The following is a 27,175-nucleotide window of genomic DNA, read 5'->3' on the forward strand; positions in this document are numbered from 1 at the left end:
TCTCCTACAAACTTGGCAACTTCGCGTGTCAGAGAGGACACACTGCAATTATAATTTAAATATTGTTACAGATAAACTAGAAAAAGCCGAAAGTGAACAGAAGGAAAAATTCAATTTTTGGCTAAGCCAGCTATATATCTTTTTTGTGACTACGTTCTTTGCTGCCTACAAGCATGAACAAGTGGTGAGAGAAAAAATAAAAGAAAATCAAATACGGGAGGCTGAACTAGAAGCACTGAGGAAAATCAAAGATGAGGAGTTAGCAAAGTAAGTCTTAAGTCTTTTTATTTTACACTGTGCTGAGTCAGGTCCATTTACAAAAGTACCACCTTAATGAAAATGGAGTTAGCTTTGCTCTGCTCACTTGGAAATTCATGCTGTTCTACTCCTAGATTACAGAGGAGCTAGTCCTTTTGAATACATTCTGATTACTGGTTGCACTGCAATTTAAATTGGGAAACTAGCCCTCACTTCTGTAACAAATGAAGATAAATTAATGGAGAGGTAGTATAAGGTGTTTTCATAAGATTACCTCTTAGTCCCCTATACATATGGGTATATTCCTCATAGATATACTTTCTAACACTTATAAGACTTGCTTCTCATAAAAAATATTTTGACTGAAGCACATTTAACAGCTAAACAACTGCAACTCCTGGTGGCCTAAATGTTGCAGCTTCTTGTCACTAGGCTTGGGGCTCATTAGAACACCTAGTGGGGTGATGGGGCAAAGGGGCTCCTGAACTCCTCAGTTCTTCAGCATTAGGGAAGGAAGGAATTGACCTTACATGGGAAGGGCAGTGACTTGGCTCATGGAAGGAAAGTTTCAGCCCATAGACTGATCTATTTGTCTCTTACAAGGCTAAGATGGTGTTGCAGATCTACATGTTCCTTCCCCAGTGTGAAACCAGTCATCTTTCCCAAGTGCATCCTTACAGGGCCTTGTTCACACTAGCTGTACCAGTATAACTGTGCCAACACTAAGGCCTGGTCTTGTATCAGTATAAGAGTTTTCAGCTATACTATACTAACACACTCCTATTCATGCATGGCAATAAGCTATATATAATTTAAGATATCGTTTTAAAGGTAATCACATGCACATTAGGGCCTGTATAACAATTCCTGAGAACACATTCCTAATCAAAATGTTGACACTTCAGCTGAGCTCTAGAGCATTCAAAGTCTACCCAGCTACTAATTTTTAATACATGCCAGTTAATTGGGCAGTACTGTTAATAAACTATGGTTAAAACTTTCTAAAGCACTTTGGTCTTAACTGATCTTCGAGTTAGTATTTTTGAAAATGGAACTCAAGTAAATTTCAAGAGCACTGAATGTCTTCAGGGCATTGCACTGCTGTGACAGATGAAACTAGGTCATGTCAGGGCTCACTCAGTGTGTCCACCATGACGCACTTTTGAGGAGGCTTCTTGCACAGACATTTGGAAGCAGCTGTGCAATCTTAACTCAATACTTTTACAAGCATTATTGGTTGAATTTTGGCTTGAAGTTAGAATCCCTTTCAACTACTTGTTCTAGAAGTTACTTCCAGGAAAGACCAGGCCCAGACACACGCTCCTGTCCAAGACTAATTTTATTTCAGGGTGTCCCTCATGTTCAGGTGGCCGAATATTTTTGGCTAGTTTGCTTCTGTGCTGTGAGCTAATGCTCCAGCTAGCTTTGTTGTGTTTGACAGAGTAGCCATGCCTGTGTGCACATTGCTCTTACTGCAGCTGTGCTTGGGCTTTTTCTCAAGCAGTAAGACTCCTACACTGCTTGCCTCTCTAGGGGAGAGGAAATTACTTGCCTGTACTTGGTTTCAAAGAAGCAGATCTTACAGAGTTGTCACTCACCTATTTCCTTCCAGAGCTTGAAGCTCCTTTTGAAATTTCTCTCTTGTCTTTTTTTTAGTAGGGCAATTAAGTTTAGGCTTGGCATACAAAGCTGTATTGATACACTAAATAAGTATTTAAAAATATATATGTATACATCACTTGTTAATTAACTGCATGGTACCTTAGGTTTGGCTTGAATATGCACAGTAGCCCTAACAATACCCATAGAAGCCAAGTTCAAACCCAGGAATGTTTACATCCAGCTTCACTGAGTGACAGACTTAGAAGTGACATTAGTTTAACTGTAAGTATTGTAGAGAAAAATCCTTAGATGGGTCTCTCAGTTCTTCCTTTTGAGAGGTTTGCATTTTGTATAAGGCACTTGTTCCAGCTGTTTCTGTTCTTTGATGGCTGATGTTACATTGCACCTCATGTCATGCCTTAGTGGTCAAACAGCACCTTGAGAACTAAGAGACACATCTTCCAAGACATGCATTTTTTTTTCCTTTTAAGAACATGCCAGAGTATAACATGATTTAGATAATATGCAAGGATATGTGGAATTTTACCACTTGTTACTTAAAGTGGGAACAGCAGAGTAAACTTACTTTAGGAAGGAATTAAAAGGATTATAGTTTTTCTTTAGGGAAACGGACGCTGCACATAATCACAGTATAGGTGTTTGCATAGCAATACAAGGTCTTAACATTTTGCAAGTTTCCTGCAATAACAAGCCAGTCTGATCTGTTTGATCTCAGGCTTATCAGCACGAGAGAAGAAGCCAAAAAACAAGAAGAAGCTGCAACAGAAAAAGCATTAGAGACAGAGAATGGAGCAGTAAAAGAACCTGAGGATTCAGTAATGCAGCTGCCACCTCCTCCAAAGGAAGAAGCAATCGTTGCTCCCCAGCCTGTGATTACTAAGGTTGCTGCTGCTTTAAAGAAAAAGAAGAAGTAGATGATGCCAAGACTAAAGCTGTATGTACACAGGAGGTGTATTAATGCTAAGATAACTAGATTTTACAGAGCTAAAAGGGAAATCTAAACATTACAATATAAAGTTACAGGACATGAGTGCCAATACAATTAGTTCCATGGTGTTTCTTTATTTTGGAGGGAAGTTTGTTTAAGCACAAGCTAAAATGACTGCTCTTCCTCTTCACCCCAATATAGACAAGCCTGAGTCTACCTCCTGGCTTGAAAATACTTCTACACATTTGTGGTTACATGGAGTTTATTTGACTTTTGGAGAATACAAAGCTGGACAGCTAGTTAGAAGAAGTTTTACTATTACAGGTTAAGGGCCACTAGGGTCAAATTTACCTGTTGGCTGTCTTGTTACCATGACACTGGTTTACATAAAATGTGAATCTACACAAGCTCTGCATAAGGTTCTTGCTTCAATTCTTATCGGCCTGTAAAGAACCCAGCTGTTTCGTTTTTGGACCTGATCCTGCATCAAGCCTTATTTGATCTGAGTAGGAACAACTCTCAAAAAAACTGAACATTAGGCTTAGTCTTTCTTCACCTTTAATTGTGTCAGCTCATACTGGAAAGGAACAAGTTAATTTAGTTGTATAAAGTAGAAGAATTCAAGGTAGTTCTTATACGCTTATAGTCTTCAGTGTACTAGTGTAGCAGTCTGAAACTTGACTATGCCTGCTACTTCACAGCTGAACGCTGGAACAAAATCCCCCTCAATTTTACATACTTGTTTATGGAAAAGCTGTACACAGCTGATCAATAAATGAGCACAGTTTGGGAAACATAAGTGCCCTCAAAGTGGTAACAATCATCAGTTTTATTTTCCAGTAAAATATTCACATAACAATATCCGAGAAATGGAATGGTACAGATGAATTAGACCGGGTTTAGTTTGCACATAAATATTCTTAAAATCTAAAAATCTTATGATCAGAGTTTACAGATTTTAGTAGAAATTTGATTCTTACAAAGCAAGTATTGCTTTACTATTGTCATTATTCCAGTCAATAATATGACTAATAACCTTTCATGTTAAACAAAAATGTTTTTTTTTCTGACATTTGGACATCTTCAGTAGATCAGCCCTTGTAGATCAATCCAAGAAGAAAATATTATTGAACTGTGTTGCACAAAGTTTCTTTACTTCTTCTGTAAAAAGAGAGAGAAATAATTCAGAACTCCACACAGTATTGCAAGTTCTGCAAGAGCATATTTTATTATAGAGACAAATAATGCTAAAGAGGAAAAAAAAAATTAAAACTATGTCCAAGAGGAAGAAGACATTACTATTTATTCTACTGTACCCTGAAAGACTCCTATTTAAAAAAGTAAAAACCAAAAAAGAGGGGCTCAGGAGTAAGGTGACTGTGTTCTGCATGTTCACAAGTTTGTTTTCATAAATACTTTGGGGTTTTTTTTTTAATTAAAGCTGGTATTTCCAGTCTGCTGCTGTTGTCATTCTTCTTGCTGAAATGTGAAATGACCTCTAGAATAGCTAAAGAAGCATTTCCTATCTTGTTTTCACATATGGAAGTGAACTTGCCTCTAAATAAAACTTAATGACAAAAAACTGAAATGGATTAATCTTAACACAGGTTCCTTAACAATGGAATATTGATTATTAATACTTTGCTTCCACCCCCCCATCATTTCACACTGACGAAATCCATTCTCTTACTAAATGCTTTGTAAGTTAAGAGTAGTAGAAGTCATTATCAGAATTGACATGTTTCTTAATATACATCTACAGTGAAGTGAAAAATACTTTTTGGGGAGGGAAAAATAGTATTTTAAGCGTTAATAATGATCAGGTACCCTTTGTGAGCAGGTTTTATTATTGTAAAGATGACAAAATACCCACAAATTCAGAAAAGCAGGCATATTCATTTCTAAATACAATAATGCACCTCATTTATTTATCATTCCTAAATTAAGTTTGCAGAGCAGTGCCATTAATCAAGGAGTAAGATAATGGTTACTAATTAATTATTAAAAACATCTTCTGAAAGTCTGCTGAATATTTATATAATCTTGATCTAGCTGCCTTGCAAAACAGGAACAGATACTAAGCCTTGCGCAAGCTGACCCAGATGGTCAGGAGGAAAAATACCTCAGTCAATTTCTTATATAAAAGAAATATGGAAATCTCCCATTACAACATTCTGATTGCAGCAATATTATTTAAAAAGAGCAGTGAAAAGTAAAAAAGCTCCTTACCATTAACTTCAATTAGGTTTGCATTTTTTTGATTCAAAATAACATATAGTTCCCGCTGATCAGACTTTTTCCCAACAACCCAGTAATCACTCATTGCCTTCACAATAATTTCCTCATCTTCATCAACTCTGTAAGAGAAGATTCATATAGCAAACCTTTAGGGAAGTCTAGGCCTGTATTAATAAATAAAGGACAAGTCAGAAAAATAACTCATTAGAAACAACAGCAATGAAGTAAAAAAAAAAAAAAAAAATCTCAAGGAATGACAAGCACACAGAGCAGCTTCATTGTATAACTGTCCTAAAAGTTCTGAATAACTTAGACATGAACTGAGTAACTGATGTCACAGACTTACTGCAGTATGATAGAAACAGCCATCAGAAATAAGTAAGTGTACTGAATGCCAACATAAAACAGCAAGCCAGGGCCAGCAAAGGCTGCAGCCTTCATGAAGGGGAATTTGTTTGCTGGAAGCAAGCCAACCATTTATGTGGTCTATTAGACAACCATGCACATGAGTCCTTTGGAGGAAGCTGCCTGCTGACCCTAAAGGCACAGGGAAAAGTAACAGTTTATAGTACTGCATTTGTTTCACCTTGAATGAATAATATGAAAGAAGAAAATCCTGCAAATAGTTAGCTTTCAGGGTTTTGTTTTTTTTAAGTGATTAGATCAGGCTGTAAACAAGTTAAGAGCTGGATGCTTTGCATAGGTCACCCCCATCTCAGTGTTAACTATAAAGAAACTACTTTCCTTCCATCTCACAGTTCACATAAAGAAATTCTTATATCTGGCCCTTTTCATTGTTGCACAAAACACCTTCAGACCAACAGTCATAACTACTGTCTATAAAACTGTCATATCTTGTCTTCTGTTCACCTACCACTGCTCCTTCATTTTGTAAGTCTCCTTCACATTTGCTTCCTAGTATAATTTGGCTTTTGTTTGTTCCCTCCTCCCTGTGACCTAGTCTTCAATGACATTTACAGGAAAACAGCACCAACAGAAAATGGCTCCAAGCAACTTGCAGCATGTCAGCTCAAGAAAAGCAGAGAAACAACAGGCAAGCTTTGATGCTATTAAAAATGACAGATAAAATACTTTAGATTTCAAACAAGTATGTGGATTTCCTATTTTATACTAAGTACTATTTTAAAGAAGTTAGTATATCAAATTGCCTGTCCTAAAAGATTTTCTTCCTCTGAAGATACTACCACAATTTCATGCTTTTGTTTGGTCTGGCCTTGTAGACAGAGCAAAAGCCCCGTACCATATGCTAGCAGAAGCCCTGCTTATGGACTAGGGTCTCACAGGCACTGTGAGAATATAGCCAACAGCAGCACAGTTTTCATATATTTATATAGGATGCCCACTAAAAAAAAAAAAGTCACTGTTAACATCTGGAAGTAAATGGAACCAAACCCTATTTTCTCCATGATAAGTTACCAGTCTACATCCAATCCAAAGTCTAACCCATCCAGTACCCAGAGTCTGTAACGTGGCCAGCCCTAGTTGCTTCAGAGGAAGATTAAAGCGCTCAAAAGCAGGTAAGGTGTGCAGTTCTCTGCCCCGTCATGTCATGTCATGTTGATTTCTGTTAGAGCGCGACTTAACCTGAAGCACAGGCCTTAACATCCCTTATAAAAAACTATTACTAATTTTGACATTTCTGAATATTTTTGATATCCACGCAAGTCTCCCAATTCCTTTTGAAATCTGTCCCAACATCCCATAGACAATGGAGACAGGTTAGAAATAGCATGCCAACTAGCTGCAAGAACAGGAAAGTCTGCTTTTATTATTATACTGACATGAACAGGAAACAAAAATCTGCCTGACGTTCTACACATAATTAAGGAATGCACATCAACAGATAAGAGGATAATATAGGAAACACCCAAAACATTAATTAAAAAAAAAAATCACCTAGTAAAGTCACTGTTGATATCACCTAGAATCTTCATGAGGTCAGGGTGAACAGATGTGAGTGATATGCTAGGTGTTTTCCTCATATGGACCGTACTTTTCTCAGCCAAGTTCATATGATTGAAATAGATAAACTTAAACTGAGGTTCCTTCTCAGACCTAGATAAAAAAGGTAATTTCTCAGTAATACAACATAATTTTTTAAACATGCATGTTAGTTTACAAATCACTAATCTATGTATTATATAAACTCCATAGCTGGGTAGATTTTCTCTGTACTAAACATTGTACTCCTTACTTTTCAAGGTCTCTGGCTAGGGCAGACACTGCTAACTAGAGAAACCTACTAAAACTCCTAGCACATCCATGACTATCAATTAAACACCAACAGACAAGCAAGTTTATAATCGCATCCATTCTCTTTTTGGCTTTATTTTTTGTCTCTATGTAATGGCATAACCTGCCTCTACAGGCCCTATTACCATACCCCATCCACCTAGTGGGAACATCTCTATCTCCCCTGCACATGAGGATTCACTAGCTTTGAGCATTTTCTCCCCAAACTGACCATGTACGTTATGAATGGGATGGCCTGAAATCCTGCTGGTTGCTGAACTGGCTACCCTGGAAGCTTGTTCCCTGCTCTCCCAGTGTGGAGAAGTCAGATTCTGGCCTGGGAAGAAGTCATCACTAATACGTTTTGTGAAGGATCTCTAGTGATGCATCTGGTTTCCACTGACTGCTATATCAGGAAAGACTTTTACTGGGTAACCTGGATGAGCCAATGACAGTGGATCTGAGATGAGATGGTCTCTCTCTCTTATTTTATTAAGTTATACTTAGTTTAGTATTTGACACTGATTTTGGTAGCAGCCTCTACAATTCAGAGCAGTCTAGGCTTGCTCTTCGTACTTCAGGTTACATGTTATATTGTTTGGAATTCAGCGTCATACGATAGTGAGAAACTATCACTTTAGCACACAAGCAAGTGGCTCCATAGGCTGGATATCTTGCTCTCTTTTATGTCACCCAATTGCATTAGTGCCAAAAGAAAGTATCAGGTTATCAGGACACCACTGCATTAAAGTTTGAGAGGGCGTTAATAAGATGAGTTTCTGCTCCTTTAATTCCCCAGTGACATTTAAAAACCCCCCAAGTATTTAATGATTTAATAGACTGACACAATTTCCAGCTATTTTACTCGACTCACTGTAATTCTGTCTGTTTTGAATATGCTGCAACTATAATTAATCAGTCAAACCCGTGGTTGTGGTTAGACTGGCATTCTTAGAACAGTGATGTTGTATGGCAGCCAAGTATCTCAAAGGACAAAGCAGCCTTTTGAAGAAAATGCTTCTCAAATATTTTGTGGTAGACTGTCACTGATGTTTCATATGAGTGCTTCAGTTCTTCCCAAGAATACTAAAGTGTCTTTTCCTTTATGAGCTTTTTACCAGAAGTTTATCCATCAGTAACATTTCTACATAATGAGACTAAGCTGGCACAGAAATGAGTAAGTGTCTATTTACTTAGCCTACCACACATGTATGCGAAATTAAAGACTTCTTTAGAAAGTGAGACTGTCAGATAAAAGCCACCCAGTTGCCTACACTACAAACCTTGTCCTATAAAAACTTTCTCTGTCCTTACATAATCCTACTAAATAACCTTTTACAGAATCAGGATATTGCCTGCCATGGTTCCTTTGCTTTACCTGTAGCAGATTAGGGTGGTCTGTGTTGTGTCAGAGTTGACAGTAGTCTCATGTAGACTTTAGATTATGGATTGTATAGGATAGGGATGACCCTGCCTCAGGCAGGGCATTGGACTAGATGCCCCCTGGAGATCCCTTCCAGCCCTACGATTCTATGCTGCCTGTAAGGTACAACACTTTCTTTGAGCAATGGTACTGCATAAAGCCCACTTCACTTCTAACATACATACACCCATTAAAATTATCTCTAGGGCTAGCCTCATCATCCCAAACAGACTCCTTCACAGTGTATTAACCTGGCAGCAGCATAAGATGAATGCCAGATGCTGTATGGTTTAAACTCCAACATTTATAATCCTTCCATTTAGTGCATCTGTTATCCACAAACTGTACATTAAACTGAACCACATCCTTAAACCTCTATCTTGTAAATGGCCTGCAGCTTATCTCTGCAGTCCAACATACTTAGTACACTTGGGAAACTTACCCTCCCAGGCTGTCACAATCTATTAGAGTGATGCTACAGCATAACATGCAAAGGAGCTCCAGGAAAAACAAATACAACCACTGCTTGATTTTACATGGTGAAGGGCTTCTGCACAATTTACCCTTGAGCTTAGGGTTAGACGAAAAGTAATGACTCCAATGTCCCAAACAATTACAGCCATGAACTGTTAACTTGGGAAGTGTCCAAAGGAGCAGGGGGATGGGGACTCCTACCCCACAGCTAGTGAAAACCAAACCAGGGTAGTTTATCCCTGAATGAAACAGGGATGGATTGCCTTGCTTTAGCTTTCATTTCCCATGGGATAAAGAGCAAGCAGAGAGATGCTGCAGAACAGCTGCCCTCTAGGATGTCGCCACCTCTTTCTCTCTCTGCACTTGGCTTGTTTGTCCTTGCAAGAGATTACATTGTGCTCATGACAGAGTGCAAGATTTGCAGCTGTATTTTGATGCACACAATAATTTATATTTCTGAACTATGGTGCACATGGCGGGGGGAAGGGGAGACAGAAGGCAAGTGGCACTGTCTATTAAAGTTGCTCACATTCCTGTTTTAAAACCCTAATTTCAGCGGGTTCCAACTGCAGAACTTTAAACATTTAGGCTGAAATTTTTATTTTGGGTTGAGATTTACACTGAATTTAAAAAAAAATTTTAAAGGTAAATTATTGAGCCATTTCCAAAAACAAAGATGGGGAAAAAAAAGTTAAAAATCCTGGGGCCTTTTCCTTTAAGTCATGGCAGCCCAGGTCTTGGTATTGGGACCTGAAATTTGGGAGAAGGTGGCCTGTGTGTAAGGGAGGGACCTTTCCCTTTCCACATAAAGATGCACCTAAACTGGGCCACAAGTTATTAGCCTAGAAAAAACAGTAGTTTTCACATTCCTAGGAGATTTTTGGTGTTAACAGCTAAAGTTTCTTGAAAATCCTGTGCAAACTGGGTGGATTCCAGACCCAGGCTGAATGACTGGTGCAGTCCTTTCTGCATTTGCAGCTCGACTTCTCCTGCAAGCCACATATTTACACCTGAACTGCAAGCAGAGAGCCCATTTTCCCTGTTCTGGCAGTGACCCTCCCATCAGGCTTGGGAGGAGGCAGTCCTTTTCAAATGAAGAGGGGGCAAGGACTGGACCTGCAGGAGGGAAGGAAAAAAGCTGCAAGTGGGAACCAAATGGCAGAACAAAAGTCAACCTGGCAAGAAAACTGGGGGCCATGACTGGAATTTCAAGTGAGGGAGGGAGACAGGCTGAAATGGATGACTGGGAACCTGAAGGGAGACAGACTGGGACTGGCAGTCAGCCAGGTTGGGGAAAATGGGCAAAGAGGTTGGTGACTGAAGGAGAACAGATGAAGAAGGAATGAAAGTAAGCAGATGAGAAGCTGATGGACCCCACAGTTTGTGGGGCTTTCCAGACATGTCTGGTTCAGGCCATGACTTTTTCCCCCCCCAAGGCCAGGGTTAATGCCGACGGGAGTGCCTTCAGTACTGGTGGAATCAGCTGCCATCTGCTTATCACCATCCTCTACACCAGTGCTTCTCGAAGTGGTGGTCCACGGACCGGTGCCGGTCCGCGAGCCACTGGTTGCTGGTCCGCAGCGAGTTGCCAGGAAAGAAAGAAATATATTTTCAGAAGCATAACACTGATATGTCATAGCGCCACAGTTCGTACGTTCCAACACTCCAGGTGACGTCACGTCGTGCGAGGTGAGGAAAGAGAAAGAAAGAGCTGGTCGCGCATTTGTGTAGCGCTGTTGCACGCAGTTCCTGCCACTGGCTGAACCGGGCACCAGTCCCTGGCTCACTGGAAAAAAAATCGCTGGTCCGCCACATCAGATAGTTTGAGAAGCACTGCTCTGCACCTCTTTGGGCCTTATGGATTTATTCTTAAATGTCTCATGCCTGTTCCAGCGGAAGAACATTCAGCTCCTGCCTCAGTGCTTCACTTTGTTACCCAAGGCATTGGTGCTGGCTTTGGTATCACTGCTGAGTTCAGCTTCAGGCCCCATGTCATGCTAACACTGGTGCATGTGTTGGCAGTAACATGGATTCTTAGAAAGAGAACAAAAAAAATCAAACAAGAGAAGTCAATGCACATAAAGTGCATGTAGAGGTTGACTCAGGTGCCAAGTAGCTTTAAATCCCTTTATCTTAATCCTCCTCAAAAGAGGATTAAGTTTCAGAAACCTAAGGCCATCGTGCCTGAATGGGAGCATCCACACGAAGGTTTAGTAGTGCTTGAGCCTTAGGCTCATTGATTTCATGTTATTGAGAGATCTTAAGACAAGCCCTCAGTGTTTACCTCTAGCAGTCCATGCTAAAGGCAGTCGAAGTATTCCTTTCCTCTTACCAACAGGTTCAATCAATCAACCTGGATCTGCACTCTTTCGCTGCCCAGCACTAAGCAATATTCTCTTGCAGGTTTGTCACTTGATCAAATTTGAATTGAATTTAGGCAGGAGTGCAGCAGCAAGCTGGCCTCAGGCAAAGTTATGTCCCTGGACAGCTGAAGAAAAAACTTAAAAATCATTATGCACAGTACTTTCTCCTTCACTGTGTCTCAGAGACTTAAATTTGCTATTGCTGCATTGGCCAGATTGTTACCTGCGTAAACATGGAATTTGCTTAATATCTAATAATGTCCAGAATCTGTACAGGTCTCACCTTGTGTCAAACGTATAGCCCGCGGGCCAGATCTCAGATCCAACTCACGTACTGCATGCAACGTGTAGGGCCAGTCTGGTGCACGGGCTGGAACCAGCACCATGGGTGCTGCTCAGAGCACAGGTGCTTGGTCCAGATCATGCCAACATGATCAACCCCCTGTACCACATGCAGTGTGCGCAACCAGTCCAGCCACACACTGCATATGCCAGCCCTACTGTAGGGTTTAGCACAGGCTGAACACTGCATGCAGCACCCACCAGCCTGGTGTTGTAGACTGGCTCCAATGGACAAAGATGACTTAAGGCCCCAGTGCAGACCAGCACCGGAGCCAGTGTGCAGGGATGCTCCAACACAAGCACCAGATGCAGCCCATGCCCCAGAGGGTGGCCAGCACATGCTGCAAGTGGCACACAGGACGGGACTAGCTTTACATGCTGCATGTGGCACAGGGTGGGGGGACAGCATGGGGCGTGGCTGCATGTGCCACTGGACCGGCCCTGCATGCTGGCTCCAGTGCGTAGCCTGGATCTGGGCTGCAGACCAGCCCAGCAACCCTTGTCTGGCCTGTGATCCAGTTAAGTTTGACACCCCTGCTGTACTACAAGGCATTATTTCCTGTGGACAAGTAAACCACGAAGATGAGGAACTTTAGCAGTAGCTAGTGATAAACTTAATACTGGTCTCTCTGACATACCTCTGCTTCTCTATCAGTCCTACACAGTAAAACAAAATTAAGATAAATTCAGCACCCTGTTACACCCTATAACTTTATCACTGCAATGGAGATTACTAATTTACAGCCTAACCTTTGTTCCTCCAGAGGCTGCTTTTAAATATATAATTTTTGAACTCAGATGATGCCAAATATTCTCACTAGGAATTTGACCTCTATGAACTGCAAAGTTAAAACTAGTACTTAAAAAAAAAAAAAAAATCTTATATCTTTTAGTTCTGGCTACCTTAGATCCAAAGCATATGAGCTTCAGAACAATGCTAGGTATGATCAGAGTCAGGCTTTTCAATTTAGTGTAGATACACCTTTAGAATTACACACTAGTTGCTTCAAAACAAAGGCAACTTAGATTCATACAATTAAGAATATGCATAAGTTGGTGAGAGATGAATCCCAGTTCCCTTGCTCCTACTCTAGGGAAGACATTATGGTACCAGTGTTGGCCTTCATAAAAGGGGATATAAAACCTAAGCCATGCTATAACCCCCAGACCCGTTTACTACTTTATGAACATGATTACAGTTTCTGTACAGCACCTAAATATGACAATGGGACTCTATAAATGCCGAAGACAGAAGTATAGCTAGAACATCTTATCAAATGTACAGGATACTAACTCAGAAAATACTTATGTATGTGCTCAAATTCTTATCCTTATTTAAAGGGCCATTAACTTCAAGCTAAAAACAACCTGACAGCAGTTTGCAAGAAACAAAGAAAGTACAAACCCTGAACTCCTTTTATTGATGTTGTATTGTTCACAGATGTCTGATGCTAATACTGTGAGTTGAGGTCCAACAATGCTGTCCAGTTTACGGCAAAAGTCCAGTGTTAGTGGATTTGAGGCTATAAACAATTTTAAGAGGGTGAGTTTCTTTTTAACAGCACATCACATACTTGGCAGCTTTGTGGCCAAATTACAGCATGTACTTTTTTGTAGTCAGCTTTAAACATTCATAAGAATTTTGGACTAAATATTGCTGTCAGAGTAATAGGACCTTATCAAAGTGCCTGGAGTTTCTACAGGCTTACCTGGGGCAATACGTAATGCCTTCCATACCACTGAAGCAACACAGTTGAAATAACTGAATTATTAAGAAGCTTATGAAAACATCCACAAGGCATGAGTTAGTATGACAATAATATGAATAAATACTTTGTATAGCAAGATCAGACAGATCTAAGTCTGATGATGTTTGTCAGGGAAATAGTAAACAGTCAAAAAGAAAATACTTTAATTTCTACAGTTCTTAACAAATGATACAAACACATACTTACCATCAATCATAAAGCAAACAGCTGCACTCATGGCCTGAAACAAATCAAAGCAAAACATTTAAAAAGCAACTCAACCAAACCTATAAATGAATTGCTAAATTAGCTTTTACTGTAACTTAATTTTCAAACCTCAGCTAATCTCCCCTCCTAACAGTCTATACAAGACACAGTTTTCTTTGTTAATTCAGGCTATTCAGTCCGCTATTCACAGGGGGTCTAAAGTGTGGCTAGCTATTTTGTAGAACTTAAAAAGCAACCTGGCTAGGGTTTGTCAACACATTTGCTTTTGAAATCTTCATATCTTAAACTGGTTTCAAAACCATTCTGTTAGAGCAAAAACTGTGCACACATCCACTTAAAACCACTTACAAATGGCTAATCTCCATTTAATTTGGGTCAGTGCTAAGACAAAGAGCTTTGAAAAACACTATATGGCTTGCTCTTTTGTCTAGGTTATGTCAGTAAAGCTATATAAAAGTTATGCAGAAACTTTAATCAAGTTTTCAATATCTGAATTATGAAAGCCCTCCTGGTAAACCCTCACAATTTTTTGAGGAAGACTATTAAACTTCCAGAGAGCTCTCTCTCCTGCTGCTCTTATGTCCTGCGATAAGCACCTTTCTACAAAAACACAAAATGTACATAGCAGGGTTTCCCACTTCCTACGTATTCATAATGTGCTGGAAGAAATAGTTTGGTACCTTATAAACTATTAAATGAAGTTCTTCATAAGTGTCATCTGTATTTACAAATATTTTGGGGAACCTGCATTTTGCTTCTGGATCATTCAGATTAAAAGGTCCAGTAAGAAACCTAAAAACCAGAATTAAACAGATCATATGTAATTATTTATATATCTTACCCTTATTTAATACCCCCCCCCCCCCCCACACACACACACACAACTTAAATAAATGCACATATTTGAGGACAATTAGCTTCTACCTACCCAGCCAGTACATATGCAGACCCCACCAGCCTAGCATCCGAATGTGTGCTCTTAAATTATTGCTATAGAGTCCAAATAATTTGTTGCCTATAACTCCTAATTGCTGTGAAGATGATGGTTGGGACATGTATAGCTTCAACAACTAGTTGTGCAAGACTGTTGCAGTGCTCCAGCTGATGGCTGCAGCTCTGAATCCTAAGGCCATCATGCATGATACAACTGCAGTTTTCCAACCGAGTGGAAAAGGGCCACCCTTTGAAGTAAAAGCCACAGATGACTATGCAGCTCATCCTTAACTGGCACCAGGTCGCCAAAGGAAGGAAGTAGTGGAATCAAGTGATCTAGGCTCTACTGTATTTATAAACAGGCCCTCCAAAAACTCTGGAAAATAGTTACATGAAAACAGCCCTAAACAATGGCAGTAAAAGAAAATACCAGCCAAAAGAGCAGGTAACTCAAGAAACCTGTCCAACAGCATCTGAGGGATAGTGCTTTAGATACCTTATCTATCCATTTAACAGGAGAGTAGTGCACTAGGTGCTTCCCAGACTGTGGGAAGCATTTGCCAAAGCTAAACACAAAAAACACACTGAACCAGGCTTTATGATTAAAGCAAGTCAGAGGCCAAGAAGGAACACTCATTCAAAATAAAGCTGGGAGGCAGAGTTGCCTCCTCAGAGTTAATGAATAAACTAGCAAGTCACTACATAGACCATTGTTTTGCTCTTGTATGACAAATCCTATGACACAAGGGAAAAGGAACTGGAACAATACTAAATCATTGCTCTGCAGTGTGTTAACAGCAGCAAGAGGGAGATAAGTATGCAGCAACTATAAAAAAAGTTTCTGCATATCACAGGCCAAAGCCTCCTCCTGGAAAACTCCACTGGAATAGCCTAGGGGTAGGAGTTGGCTCCAAGAATAAATGTCATACTTCTTTCAAAACCAACATCCCATTTTCATTCTGTATGAAAACAGCCTAAACTTCTATTTCTGGAGGAAAATCAAAGAGCATGGCAGAGATTTGCTACCTTCCGTAGTGTTGTAGATTTCCTGGCATTTCTGCACGTATTGGAGAATCTCTTCCTGCCAGCTGAAAAACAAACAGGAAGGTCACAGTTTATTACAAGACACTTATTATTCCCATTACTTGTTGCTTGGAAGTCATAAAAAATGTTCAAACAGTGGGCCATAACTCTCCCACTAGAATTTGCAGTTAATGCAACTAGAAGTGAGGAGAGATAGCATAAAGCCTGGGTATTTTGTTTTCACATTTCTTATTCTGAACACTGAGTTAAAACTTCACTTGGATACATAAATCTCTCTACTCTTACGGCTCCCATTAACAGTGCCTGAGCAATCAAAAGAGTGAATGAATTCATGCTCAAATTGCATGATATCATTTATTCCTGTGACCCAAGGAAGTATCTTCATGGTATCATCGTAACATGGAGATGCAGAGAGATGGAGTTGTTCAGGGTCCCAAAGAGCCTGTGGCAGAGCCAGAAATTAAATCTATATTTCCCAAGTCCTAGACAAGTGTCACAAGCACAAGACCATACTTGCTTCCTCAATCAAATCTAGTTTTGCTGTGTTAGGAGTAGCATAGGCTGTGCAACATTACTTGGATGGCTGAACTGCATTTCATCCAATGGACACTCTACGCTAGTTAGCCACACTGCGGAAGGAACTGACGGGAAATACTCAAGTGACATTAAAACTGTGTTTGTAAAACAGATACAACTCAGTATTCACTGAATGCTTACTTCTGTACTTTTCACTGAGTATTGTAGATAACTTCTCTTTGTTTTGCTGTTTATGGTCAATTCTAATATTTTTAGTATTTACATCGAGTTGACCCACATCTTGTGGTCAGCTACTGTGACCTGCTTCACAGTTTGAACCCTTATATATCTTTATAGCACACAGACTATCTACACATACAGAAATGAAGGAATACTGCTCCTTTTCCACTTGTGAACACCAAGAGTGACATCCAGTGGCCAGTTACATATCTACCGATGTGTCTTTCAGAAGCTCCATCAGGGGGTGCGTTGGATTATCCCAGCCCCTACTTATTATACAGTGTTGCCAGTATCAGTATAACCAGGAGATCTATAACATTTATTTGGCAGGTCACCAAACCAAATAAACCTCCATTTCTGGTCTTTGATAGAAGGACCGCTTGCTCCAGAATGCAACATAACATTATGGTAGCTCACTTGTATAGTCATCATTTGATCTGATTCAGGTCTTAGCATGGGAGTAAGATTCACAACCTTCCAGCCCAGAAGCCAGTGTTACCCACAGCTCTTTACTATGATGCTATGGTAAAGAACATTTGCTCCCCCTCTCATTTCCTGAGAGCTCCAGTCAAGTGAGTTTATTTATATTAGATAAAAGTATAAAAGGCAAATTCCAAGTTATTTAAAAAGTGAGAGTAGACATATCCCTACCTCAGGCTCCATGTGCCTTGGAAAGAGAGATGTCGTAAGATATTTGTACAGAATCCTCATGTCATCTTGTTCTAGTCCACTCCTGGAACAGAAAAAAGTTAACATAGAAACTGTTTTTCCTGCTTTGCTTCTCTGATAGTTTTGAACCACAGCTAGCATCCTTCTAACCACAGCTGAGCAAGGCATGCTGATGTCTTTGGCAGCAACAGAACTGATAACTCACGTGGCAGGTGCCAATGCCAGGCCTGCAGTCATCTGCTCAGGACATAACTGCACACCATATTCCCAATAAGTGGGAACCTACTATTATGCAAAATTAGTTACTGCACAGGGACCAAGAAGGACACCCCCCCCCCAAGAGACTGCCTGAGGAAGAGCAGCACCTGCCATTCAAAGGATTAGCAGTTCACCAAGGTTGGAGGTAGGCTCTGGAGGTTGGGGAAGGCTAGCTAAGACGCTAAGGAGGGACATATGGAGGCTGTGCCATGTGGGTGGGCTGGGGGGAGCCAGGCTTAGGAAAGGTGACCACAGGGGCAGCCATTTAGAAGGCTTGGGAAGGACAGCTGAGGTCATGAGTGGGACTTAAAGGTGTGGAAGACTAGGAAGAAGGTAGATTTTAAGGCCATGCAGCGGAGGCTCCACACAGAGGGGCTGTGCGACCATGAGTAGAGCTTTGAGCCCAGGTAGGGGACAGAGGAGCTACAGATGAAGATGTGGGGGGTAGAGGGAGAGGTCTGAAAGCTGCTCAAGCATAGGGTGCCAGTTGAAGGAGCAGTGGATATTGGGAGCGAGAGGTAAAGGGTGAGAACTGGGGTATGAATTGTTTGAAGGAGATCACTGTACCCCAATGAGCATTGTGTTCAGTTCTTCCAGCCACACTGGGAAAGCACTGACTTGATATCCTTGGATCGAGATGAAAGCCGAGGTAGCCAATGCAAGCCAAGAGGCCTTACCAATGGCACCCCAGGGCCTGCAGGGGGATGCCCCCAAGACAGACGCAAACCTAGAGAATGGGTAGTCATGGCAGCCAGACCCTTTCCTGTGCACAGCAACCACCTTCCCCACCATCCCCCATGCCCAATCCAGCAACCCCACCTACCCTCATCTCACCATTTGATTTCCAATCTTAAAATGATTGTATTTAATCTTATACATTCATGCCGTAATTTAGAGTACATCAAGCATACACCACAGACAAGAATGTGACTTGCACTGGGGGGAGGCAGCAGCAGTCTGGCAGCACTGCATACAAAACAGTCTTGGCTGCACTCCTGCACCACTCTCTTTCCTACAGTTAAATACTAGGGTAGGTTTCTTTTTGATAGAAAGCTCATTTTGTAAAACAGTTATAATATATTCAAATTAACAAGCAAGCACATCATGAGCTAAAAAAACAGTCTTGCCTCAGTTTATTAGCCTCCATTTAATTTCATAAGCAAACTTACATTGAGTATGTACTGGAATCTAGACAAATAAAATGGGAATCTATTTTCTGAGACATGGATTACTTTAAGTATTATTTTGCATGTTATTTCTCATCTAAACATTCTGCAAGTCTCCCCTCACTTCCCAATAGCCTGTGAATATGCAAACCTCACACAGCTGCTCCCCCATTGAAACACGATGCCAAAAGCAGCTGTGCCATGTCAATAAACACCCTAAAAATCACACACAGCTGAAGAGTTATCAGTTTTAAATTACATTAATGCGGCAAGCTCCAGACAGTACTTGGTTTCTGTTAAAAATGCAATCTGTTCATATTTTCTGCAAATGAAGTCAGACTGGATTAAAAGTAGTTCAGACTGCTGCAAAGTACACCTCTCCTTTTCTAAATGCACGGCTTGTAAATTCAAGTACAAATTCATCATTATGCTTTAGGTGTAAAAAGGCACTTTAAAAAAATTGCAAATTGTTACTAGATGGAATAACTACCAAGAATCCGAATGACATAAGGTACAATAAAAATGAGAACAAAATACAGCAATTCTGATAGTATACTATTTAGAACAGGGCTATTCATCCATTTTATGGACCACTTCGGATATATGAAAGTTAAGTTTCAGAGATTCAGTAAGTAACTTAAATCCTACATATTTTTGTTCTCCCTGTTACAAAGAAACCATAAGAAACCTGACAGGGAACTTTGTTTTTTACGACACCCCCCACATTTAGATAAGACCAATTTCTGATTTATAACTCCACTTGAAGTCAGTCAAATTGTACAAAATGAGTCACTTCAGAGTATGACCCTATATTGTTCAACATGTGTACATATGTAAGAACTACGACAATTATGACATTAATATCTCTCCCTGATTATTTGGAAGTGATGTAATTTGGTAACATCTTTCCCTCAACTACAACATGTGCAAGGTTTCCACATTAGCAAACTGTTCAAAGTTTGTCTGAATTGAAGTCAACATCCTCACTGCTCCCTTGAATATCAGAAGTCTACAGAATAGAAATTCTCCAGCATTAAGCACCGTCACCTCCTGTTGATTTTGGGCACTAAAAAGATCAAGGATCAAGCCCCAGATTTAGTGCATGAATACAGAGAGAGAGAGAGAAAGAGAGAGAGAGCAAGGCATTGTTCATATATTCGGCATGAGTGCCAACTGTAAGTCATCATTCAAAAATGCCCCTCTGGAAGATTGCTTGTGCCTTTAAATACTGTACTTAAACAAATCAGTAAAATACTTCAGCTGAATCGCAAATATTTAAAAAAAAAAGTGTGATCTCCAGTTTTCTTACAGCAACAGCTTTGCTTTGTGAGGGATATTTAAAAACCCCTACAAATGTACACTGCGAGGTTCTTGACCGGTAGATTAAATAACTGGCTAAACACCCACATTCGTTAGAACTTTGAGACTTAAGTTCTCTCTGGGGGAAAAAAAGCGCCCACAAAATTGCATTCTGAGCTGCAACTGTGGCAGTGACTTGATAATGTAAATGACATTTCCACTTTGGACAGTGTTTGACAAGAAAAAAAATATTTATATAGTATTTGAGTTCTTGCTCATTTCTATTTTCCAAATCACTGAAAGTAAAAGCTCTCTTCATGCATGACTTTCTCTTCCAATCTCCCCATGCATGTTTCTAGAACAGGAATCATCAAGAAAGAATAGCTGGTTACAGGACCAATCCAAAAAATGCCCTATAACATCCTACAAGAAAGCATGTATTACATATGCACATCTATGTGCATCATAATTAGAAGGAACTTGCCTGCCACAAAAAAAAAAATTAGAATTTTCAGGCATTTCTTACAATCTATAATGCATGCAACTTAGTAGGAAAGAAAACTGCTGACCATCAATCTTTTCACTCATCCCACTAAAAAGTTTTCTTCTTTTCATTTAAGTTTCATTTCTTTCTACCAAATCTAAGCTCTGTGTTTTCCTGCAGTATGAAGAGAATACCTTCTCAGAACTTCAGTCACTATATCAATTAAAAAATAGTTATTAAAACTGTCCCTCCTGTAATCCACAATTGAAGTACCTACCAGATCAGCTGATCATTGTAGAGAAAGGCAGTATATTTGACTATGTCCAGGCTTTCCTCCATCTTATTAATAAATGACTGGATTTTCAAGTAAGTCATTTTATCCAATGGAAAAAAGCTGATCCCACAAAACACATCCAGCAGGTCACAAGACTGTAAATGCAGTGTTTGCAAATACTGAGGAAAGAAACATAAAGGGAAGGAAAAAAAGTTATTTTTTTTCAAGTTTTTTGAATATTTTAAAGCCTCTAAAATTTACGTTCAAAGTTATACCTTAGCCTTGTCAGTAACTGTTTTTGGGTCCTCCTCTTCACTACCTGCTCATGGCTTCATAAGGATTAGGGTGTGGAAGTACTGCACTAAATGTTGGTTTAATAATTTTAAGTAATAATCTAGGCCCTGCTAATTATTTGTCATGATGGCTCATAAAAGAAGGCATGAAGAAAATAGAGCATCCCCAAATCCTCCTGATGATAAATACTATAAATAACTGGAATTATTAGCAAGAGGCTAATTTAAAAAAGACAAAACAAAACACAATACACCTTTCACAATTTCTATAGAAAGTAACTAAGAAAACTGCAATATCTGCGTAGGGTATTTTCAAGATACAAGAGCTTTGGCTGCTGACAAAAGTGGGGAAACCCTGCCGCAAAAACCCAGTGCTTTACTTTCAGCTTGGTGCACTCCTGCAACAAGCACAGTGCAGCGTATGCCCACAGCAGGAGCTGCATCAGCTATTAGGTAAAAACACCAAAGACACCCGCTGAAATGCACAATCTATACAAACGTTGGGCAAACTGTACTGTCACTTCACGTTATTAAAAGGCAAAAAGTGATGAACTTCTACTCCTTTCAGCATAGTATACTCTATTGGCTTTTCCCATAGTGGGGAAAGCCAAACACTGATCTCTGTATATACAAAACAGCACACTTAGAACTGTTATTTATTATACATTCAGTTAAGTTCTTAATATGCAATATAGGGAAGTTGGACTCTATCAGTTATATGCATTCATTCTTCTACAAGTTCATAAAGTTAGCCAACCCAATCTATTAGATGGAAGAGCAGAATGCTTTAAAATTTTTCAAATATCAATGTCTATGTCATATGCAGCTCCAAAGGGAAAGTGAATAAGCATGGAATCAGGTATTTTTTCTTTGCAGGTCTGTCTGTCTGATATTTGTGAGAGAGAGAGATGAGCAAAGAGTATGAAATGCAGGTACTTGTCCCAGCCTTGCAATCATGCAGTTCAGCCCATGCACCAGCACCGAGACCCAATTCATCTACTGTGTCTTGATACAGTTGTAGGGTACCTGGAACAATTTACGTGACTCACATCTATTGTGGCTGAAAAGCTGTGTGTGCTTGCTGCACACCTGAAATTCCCCACTGGAAAGACAAACTCCCTTCATTTTTCTTTCCACCTAAACCTTTTGAGGTTTTCTTTACAATCTTCTGTGCATTACGGTTGTAAAGTCAAAAGTCAATTCTTTACCATGCTCTTTTTTGTCCAGCTATAGCCTAAACTAGATGTACAGAGGAATACAGCAGCAAAACAGGAATAGTCCTATAGACTACATTTTTCCTTTTAGGAAAATCCCAAAGGCCCTGAAACCCTAATATGCTTTCAGCTGCAACATCTTGTACTGCATGAACTTGAGATCGTTCTGAGTCTCCTGTTTCTTGCTACAGAAGTAACTTATTTACTAGAGCTATTTCTATAATTCTGGAAGAATTCTGGAAAAGCACTATGCTGATGGAACTTCTACTCTTTCTTTCTAGCTGTAGGTTAATTGTTTTACTTAATCATGCAGAAATGATGGCTTATTCAAGATTAGACATGAATTGTTTTGCTTCTGTAAGCAACCAATTCACCTTTGAAAATTTCTATTATTCATATTTTTTTAAAACAAAATAAATTGTAAAGATGTGTCCGGAGAATGGCAGTACAAAGACAGCACTGAACTAGAGCAGCCAGTGATATATACCCAGCTGCATTACCAGCAAGCCACAGACCTATGCCACAGTACTAAGTAAATGAATCTGATGACGATTGTTTCTGTGATAAGTTATGACCGAACCCATTTAAGAATGTTTACACTATTTTATTCATTTGTTCTATTTTATTAATTAAGTTATATATTTTATTTATTTGTGATAAAATATCAGTTGTGTAGTTAGTTCATATTTATAGCATCTGGGGCACAGCAAACCATGTTAAATATCGGAGGAAGAAATTGAGGTCATTTTTTAAATCAAGAGATTTACCAATAAGAAATAAGATTCTATAGTATTTTGGAAACTATTTTACTGCCCTTTTCTTACTGAAGAAGCTATTCAGAAATAAACCCAGCAACTTATACATGGTCTATATCACATCTATTGTACTATTCAGAAGAATTACTTTAAAAGAATATTTGACTTGTGGAGTTAAGCACATCCAGTCAAGCAACAGGCAATACTAGAATCAAAATTGTACATAGTCCTGTCTTCTATCCATGCATAATCATAGCCCTGCCCAGCATCACATAAGTACTCTGGGGCAGGGGCCAACTGAATCTTGTTTGGTCCTGGTCTGAGCTCTTAATACACTAGAGAACTACTCCACCTCTATTTTTTTTAAAGGAACCTGAACAGTATAACTCAGCCACTGGAATCACTGTCCACCCTGCCTCAGGCAGCAAGGTGCGTATATTCCTCTACCGCTAAAATTGAAGAACTACCTGGTAACAGCAGATTCTCTCTCTCTACTAAGGATAGTACACATAATTTGCATCACTGGAAAAAGCTAAATTGATGAGATTGCCCATATTACAGATCTGAACTTTATTCCCAACTCTGCAAGATGTAGCCTCTTAGCAACCTTATTGGAAAAAAACACCTTATTGTCTTGTCTAAAGCAGCTAAAATGATGATGTAGAAACCTCATAAAATTTCAGTCTAAGTTAAAAAGCAAGTAGAGAAAATTCCAGCCTGAAGATTAAATTTTGGAAGTTACCGGCAATTGGATAGCAAAGTGTCAGGAACCTCTCTCTAGGGTATCAAATTCCAACACTACCTATAATGTGAATACCAACTTTTTGTAGCTAAGTCATTTATATAACCCAGATTTAAAATCACAAGAATTATCTATCATTTTTACACTTCTATGGGACTTTTTCTGCGTCTATACATGCACAGAGATTGCAACACAAGGTAATCAATTCAGAAAGTTTCCTGCTGATTTTGAGTGTACTAGCACAGCTGCGTAATTATGTGTAATAGCATATAGTTATGCAAATTACCTTGTACTGACTATTGGGGAAATATTAGCAAGTATGATTTAGCCTTTTAAGAACAACTGTCAGGTTTTAAGTTTTAATGTAGATATTAGGATTAATCCACCTTTAAAAGATAACCATCTTTAACCAACTCAATGCAGCCTACCAAGCCGCCATACACTATTTATTCAAAATTCTTCCAAAGAGACTCTTCTCCACAACACACGCATTGTGACAATAACGTGTAAAAAATCTCTCTCTACATCTATAGGTATCTAGCTGTCCAGCTAGCGCTTCACTCCTTTGGTTTTCCCATCGCATTCCATGTGCTGTGCATTGCATTTAACTCCAAGAAGGATAAAGACTGGACTTGTGCATTTTATTTCCTGTTCAGTATCACACTGTGCTTGTATAACAACAGTAGAACTTACCCGGTGAAAGAATTTCTCTAGTCTCTCTTTTAGAACTTTTATACCTCCATCTTCCATGGCTTTGTGGAATGTGCCATTAAAAAGCTAATGGTTCAAAAAAAGATGCATTAGGGAGGTAACTTGTAATTATAATACAATTATTTCTCATAAATTAATACACTTGTAATTGAATTTCTGCACACAACTCCAATTTCCCAATTCCATACTTCCAAACTGTCCTTCTCCCTTAAGAATCTCTTCTTTAGATCCAAGTTTACCCTTTCCACTTTTAAACTCTTTTAATTTACATAATTTGTAGAAATCAAAAACTGAGTATTATAAAAAGGCCATGTGTCGTTGAAGAAACAAAGACCTTTTTTATTTACTGTATCCTGTGCCCTGACCTTGTGACAAGCAGATTATGGGTCCTTACCCAACAGAGCCTAAGCAGATTTTGTGGAACTATGAAGGAATAGTTTTAGTATCAGTGTTCAGTTCACTGCAAAGATGAGAATAAAAGGCATCATTTTTTGCCTACTCATCACCACTACCACTGTTTCAGAGGAAAAAAAAGTAGACTGTATGGATAAGTCAGGCCTCTAAAGGTAAGTTACTTGCTTATGTTCAGATGGCAGAGGACAAAAGGTTTTCTATTTCTATCCCTGAAGAGATAATCTTAGTATAACAAGATATTACCCTTACCTTGAACATGCTGTAGCACTGCTGTAGGACTGAACTATAAACCTTGTCCTGCAAGATGGACAATAAAGCATTAAATACAAAAAAGGCACTGTTCTAAAAATTTTGTCTAGCCTACATGGCTGAGCATATAAACCAAGATTTAGTAATATACCATCTTTTATATCTAAAAAGTACGTTTTATAACACCTTAATTTCTAGCTGTTAATGGCTACAGATGAAAAAGCATTTACAGTGCACCTGTAAGGTATTTTCTCAGTTCATAAGTGATTTTTACTCCTCTTTTGTGCTGCACGTAAAGCAGATGGCATTAATTTATGCGTGCATTTAATATACTGGAGGAACAATGAGATAAAAATAACTGTCTGCTTATCAATAAAAGTAGTTAATTCCAAATCAACTTCCCCTGACCCTTATGCAGAGGTAGCAGGAAGATAAGGACTTAGGGCAGTGGAAAACTCAACCTCCAATTATCACTGGAATAATGTTAGGGGTTTTTATTTTCTGGCAATAAGAAAAAGATAGGTTTGTTTTGTAGGAACAATTTCTCTATGAATATAAAACAATCTCACATGTAGACACTGAAAAGTGCAAGCAGGCTAAGCGGTGGTTTAACACTGCTCCATCTGCATAATTACTTTGCCTGCTTACAGTTAAAATTAGTTGATGATGCAACGCTCAAATGAAATGACCTGGTAATTAACTGTTTGATTTTTCTATCAATTCATTCTTGAGGTTTCTATTCTTTTAGTGTAGTTTTAAAGTCCTCTTTGGATATTCTCTCCTAAAGCTTTGTCTAGCATACCTTTAAAAGTCTGCTACAAAAATGTCTGTCCTACACGCTCAATTTTCAGTGGGCAGCTATATTCTTCTAATCAATTCCAAAGCAGCTCAGGAAGTAAAAATACTATCCACATAAAAGATACTCTTCTATTCTTAGAAAAAAGAAGTTACAAATAAAATTTAACCTGAAAACTAAAGACAAATTAGAATAGTTGACTGTTACCAGTAGCTCCTCTTCCTGATACTCAATGACTGGTTTTCCATCTTTGTGGTGTCTCTCTATAATGGGATTCCTTACAACCTAGGAAGTGGAACAAACTGGTCTTAGACAATGCAGAACATATTTAGTGCATTTTAACTTCCTATTTTAGGAAGGCATAGATCGTGTATACAAATACCATGACCATCCAGAAATTTTCTTCCGGTTCATTGAAAAATTGTCTATTCTTCTGAGTATGCAGGGATTTTGCAGGTTTGGATGGACTAAAGGTCCTAGGAAAAATGATATGGATACATTTAGGACAATTTCTAAAAAGCACACAATTTGTGTAATTTTTGTAATCAGCCATGCAAACATGACTGCTTAGTACCTTGTGAACTGTACTATGGCTTCGCATAACCCCACATTTCTAATTTTTTCATTCTTTTCTACTTCGTTTGGGTGATAAAATAGAATCTTCTTTTCTTCCTAAAATTTGAAATAAGAATAAAGATAACTAAATTTTAAATAGCAGTACTAAAACAGGAAAAAATAATTTTTAAATAAACAAATTCCTTAGTTTTCTGAAGAGTGTTTTAAAATCATTTTGTAAAAACAGGCTTATGTACTAATAAAAAAATCCTACATTGCACATTGATATGGCCTGTCATCCAAAAGTTGGAACATATAAGAATCACTATATCAGCTGCATAACAGCTCATCTGAACATCACACTCTTAAGGCAGGATAGGAAACCAGTTTACCTCTCTCTGCATACAACTTCCGTGCAAGATATTTATCCTACACACTCATGCAAACATTAGTCTGTACTTTAAAAAAAAAACTTATTTTCTTGAACACCCAGCAAACAGGTTAGGTGTACAACATTATAGACAGGTTAAGTACACTTTATGATGTTAGTCATGCATTTTGTTGTTAAAAAAAATTAAAGTCTTTAAAGCAAATTCGAGAAGCATTTCTGTAGAGATGGACATTTAAAGCTAAAACGTTTTACCAAGTTAAACACTTCATTTCCTTTCATATAGTATAGGCAAGT

At 39.0% G+C, this 27,175-nt stretch overlaps 2 protein-coding genes across 2 annotated transcripts in view; one reads left to right on the forward strand and one right to left on the reverse strand.

Moving 5' to 3' along the window:
• Nucleotides 1-6,954, forward strand: part of RSPH10B (radial spoke head 10 homolog B) — a 40,245-nt gene extending 33,291 nt beyond the window's left edge. The window contains exons 20-22 of the mRNA XM_025213108.1: nt 72-267; nt 2,597-2,815; nt 6,009-6,954. Coding sequence (XP_025068893.1) covers nt 72-267; nt 2,597-2,795 — 395 coding nt within the window. The 3' untranslated portion in view covers nt 2,796-2,815; nt 6,009-6,954. The remainder of the gene's footprint in view (nt 1-71; nt 268-2,596; nt 2,816-6,008) is intronic.
• On the reverse strand, nt 3,621-27,175 carry CCZ1 (CCZ1 homolog, vacuolar protein trafficking and biogenesis associated). The gene is made up of 15 exons (XM_025213109.1): nt 27,134-27,175; nt 26,510-26,607; nt 26,318-26,411; nt 26,143-26,220; nt 25,140-25,187; nt 24,459-24,542; nt 20,765-20,940; nt 17,263-17,344; nt 15,838-15,899; nt 14,559-14,670; nt 13,858-13,891; nt 13,308-13,425; nt 6,965-7,123; nt 5,039-5,166; nt 3,621-3,970 (listed from the first exon to the last, which is right to left on the reverse strand). The coding sequence occupies exons 1-15, from the start codon at nt 27,158-27,160 to the stop codon at nt 3,915-3,917; spliced, it is 1,356 nt and encodes a 451-aa protein (XP_025068894.1). The 5' UTR covers nt 27,161-27,175; the 3' UTR covers nt 3,621-3,914.

This window comes from Alligator sinensis, unplaced genomic scaffold (assembly GCF_000455745.1).
Source record: "Alligator sinensis unplaced genomic scaffold, ASM45574v1 scaffold990_1, whole genome shotgun sequence".
Taxonomy (NCBI): domain Eukaryota; kingdom Metazoa; phylum Chordata; order Crocodylia; family Alligatoridae; genus Alligator; species Alligator sinensis.

Bases quoted from the DNA above. Each gene is read 5' to 3' on its own strand.
- CCZ1 (XM_025213109.1), bottom strand. From the start codon at position 27,160: ATGAAAGGAAATGAAGTGTTTAACTTG. The intron at 20,941-24,458 runs GTAAGTTCTACT...TTCTTTCCTCAG, and splicing joins TAGAGAAATTCTTTCACCGG to TATTTGCAAACACTGCATTT. The intron at 17,345-20,764 runs GTAGGTACTTCA...TTTCTGTTCCAG, and splicing joins TACAATGATCAGCTGATCTG to GAGTGGACTAGAACAAGATG.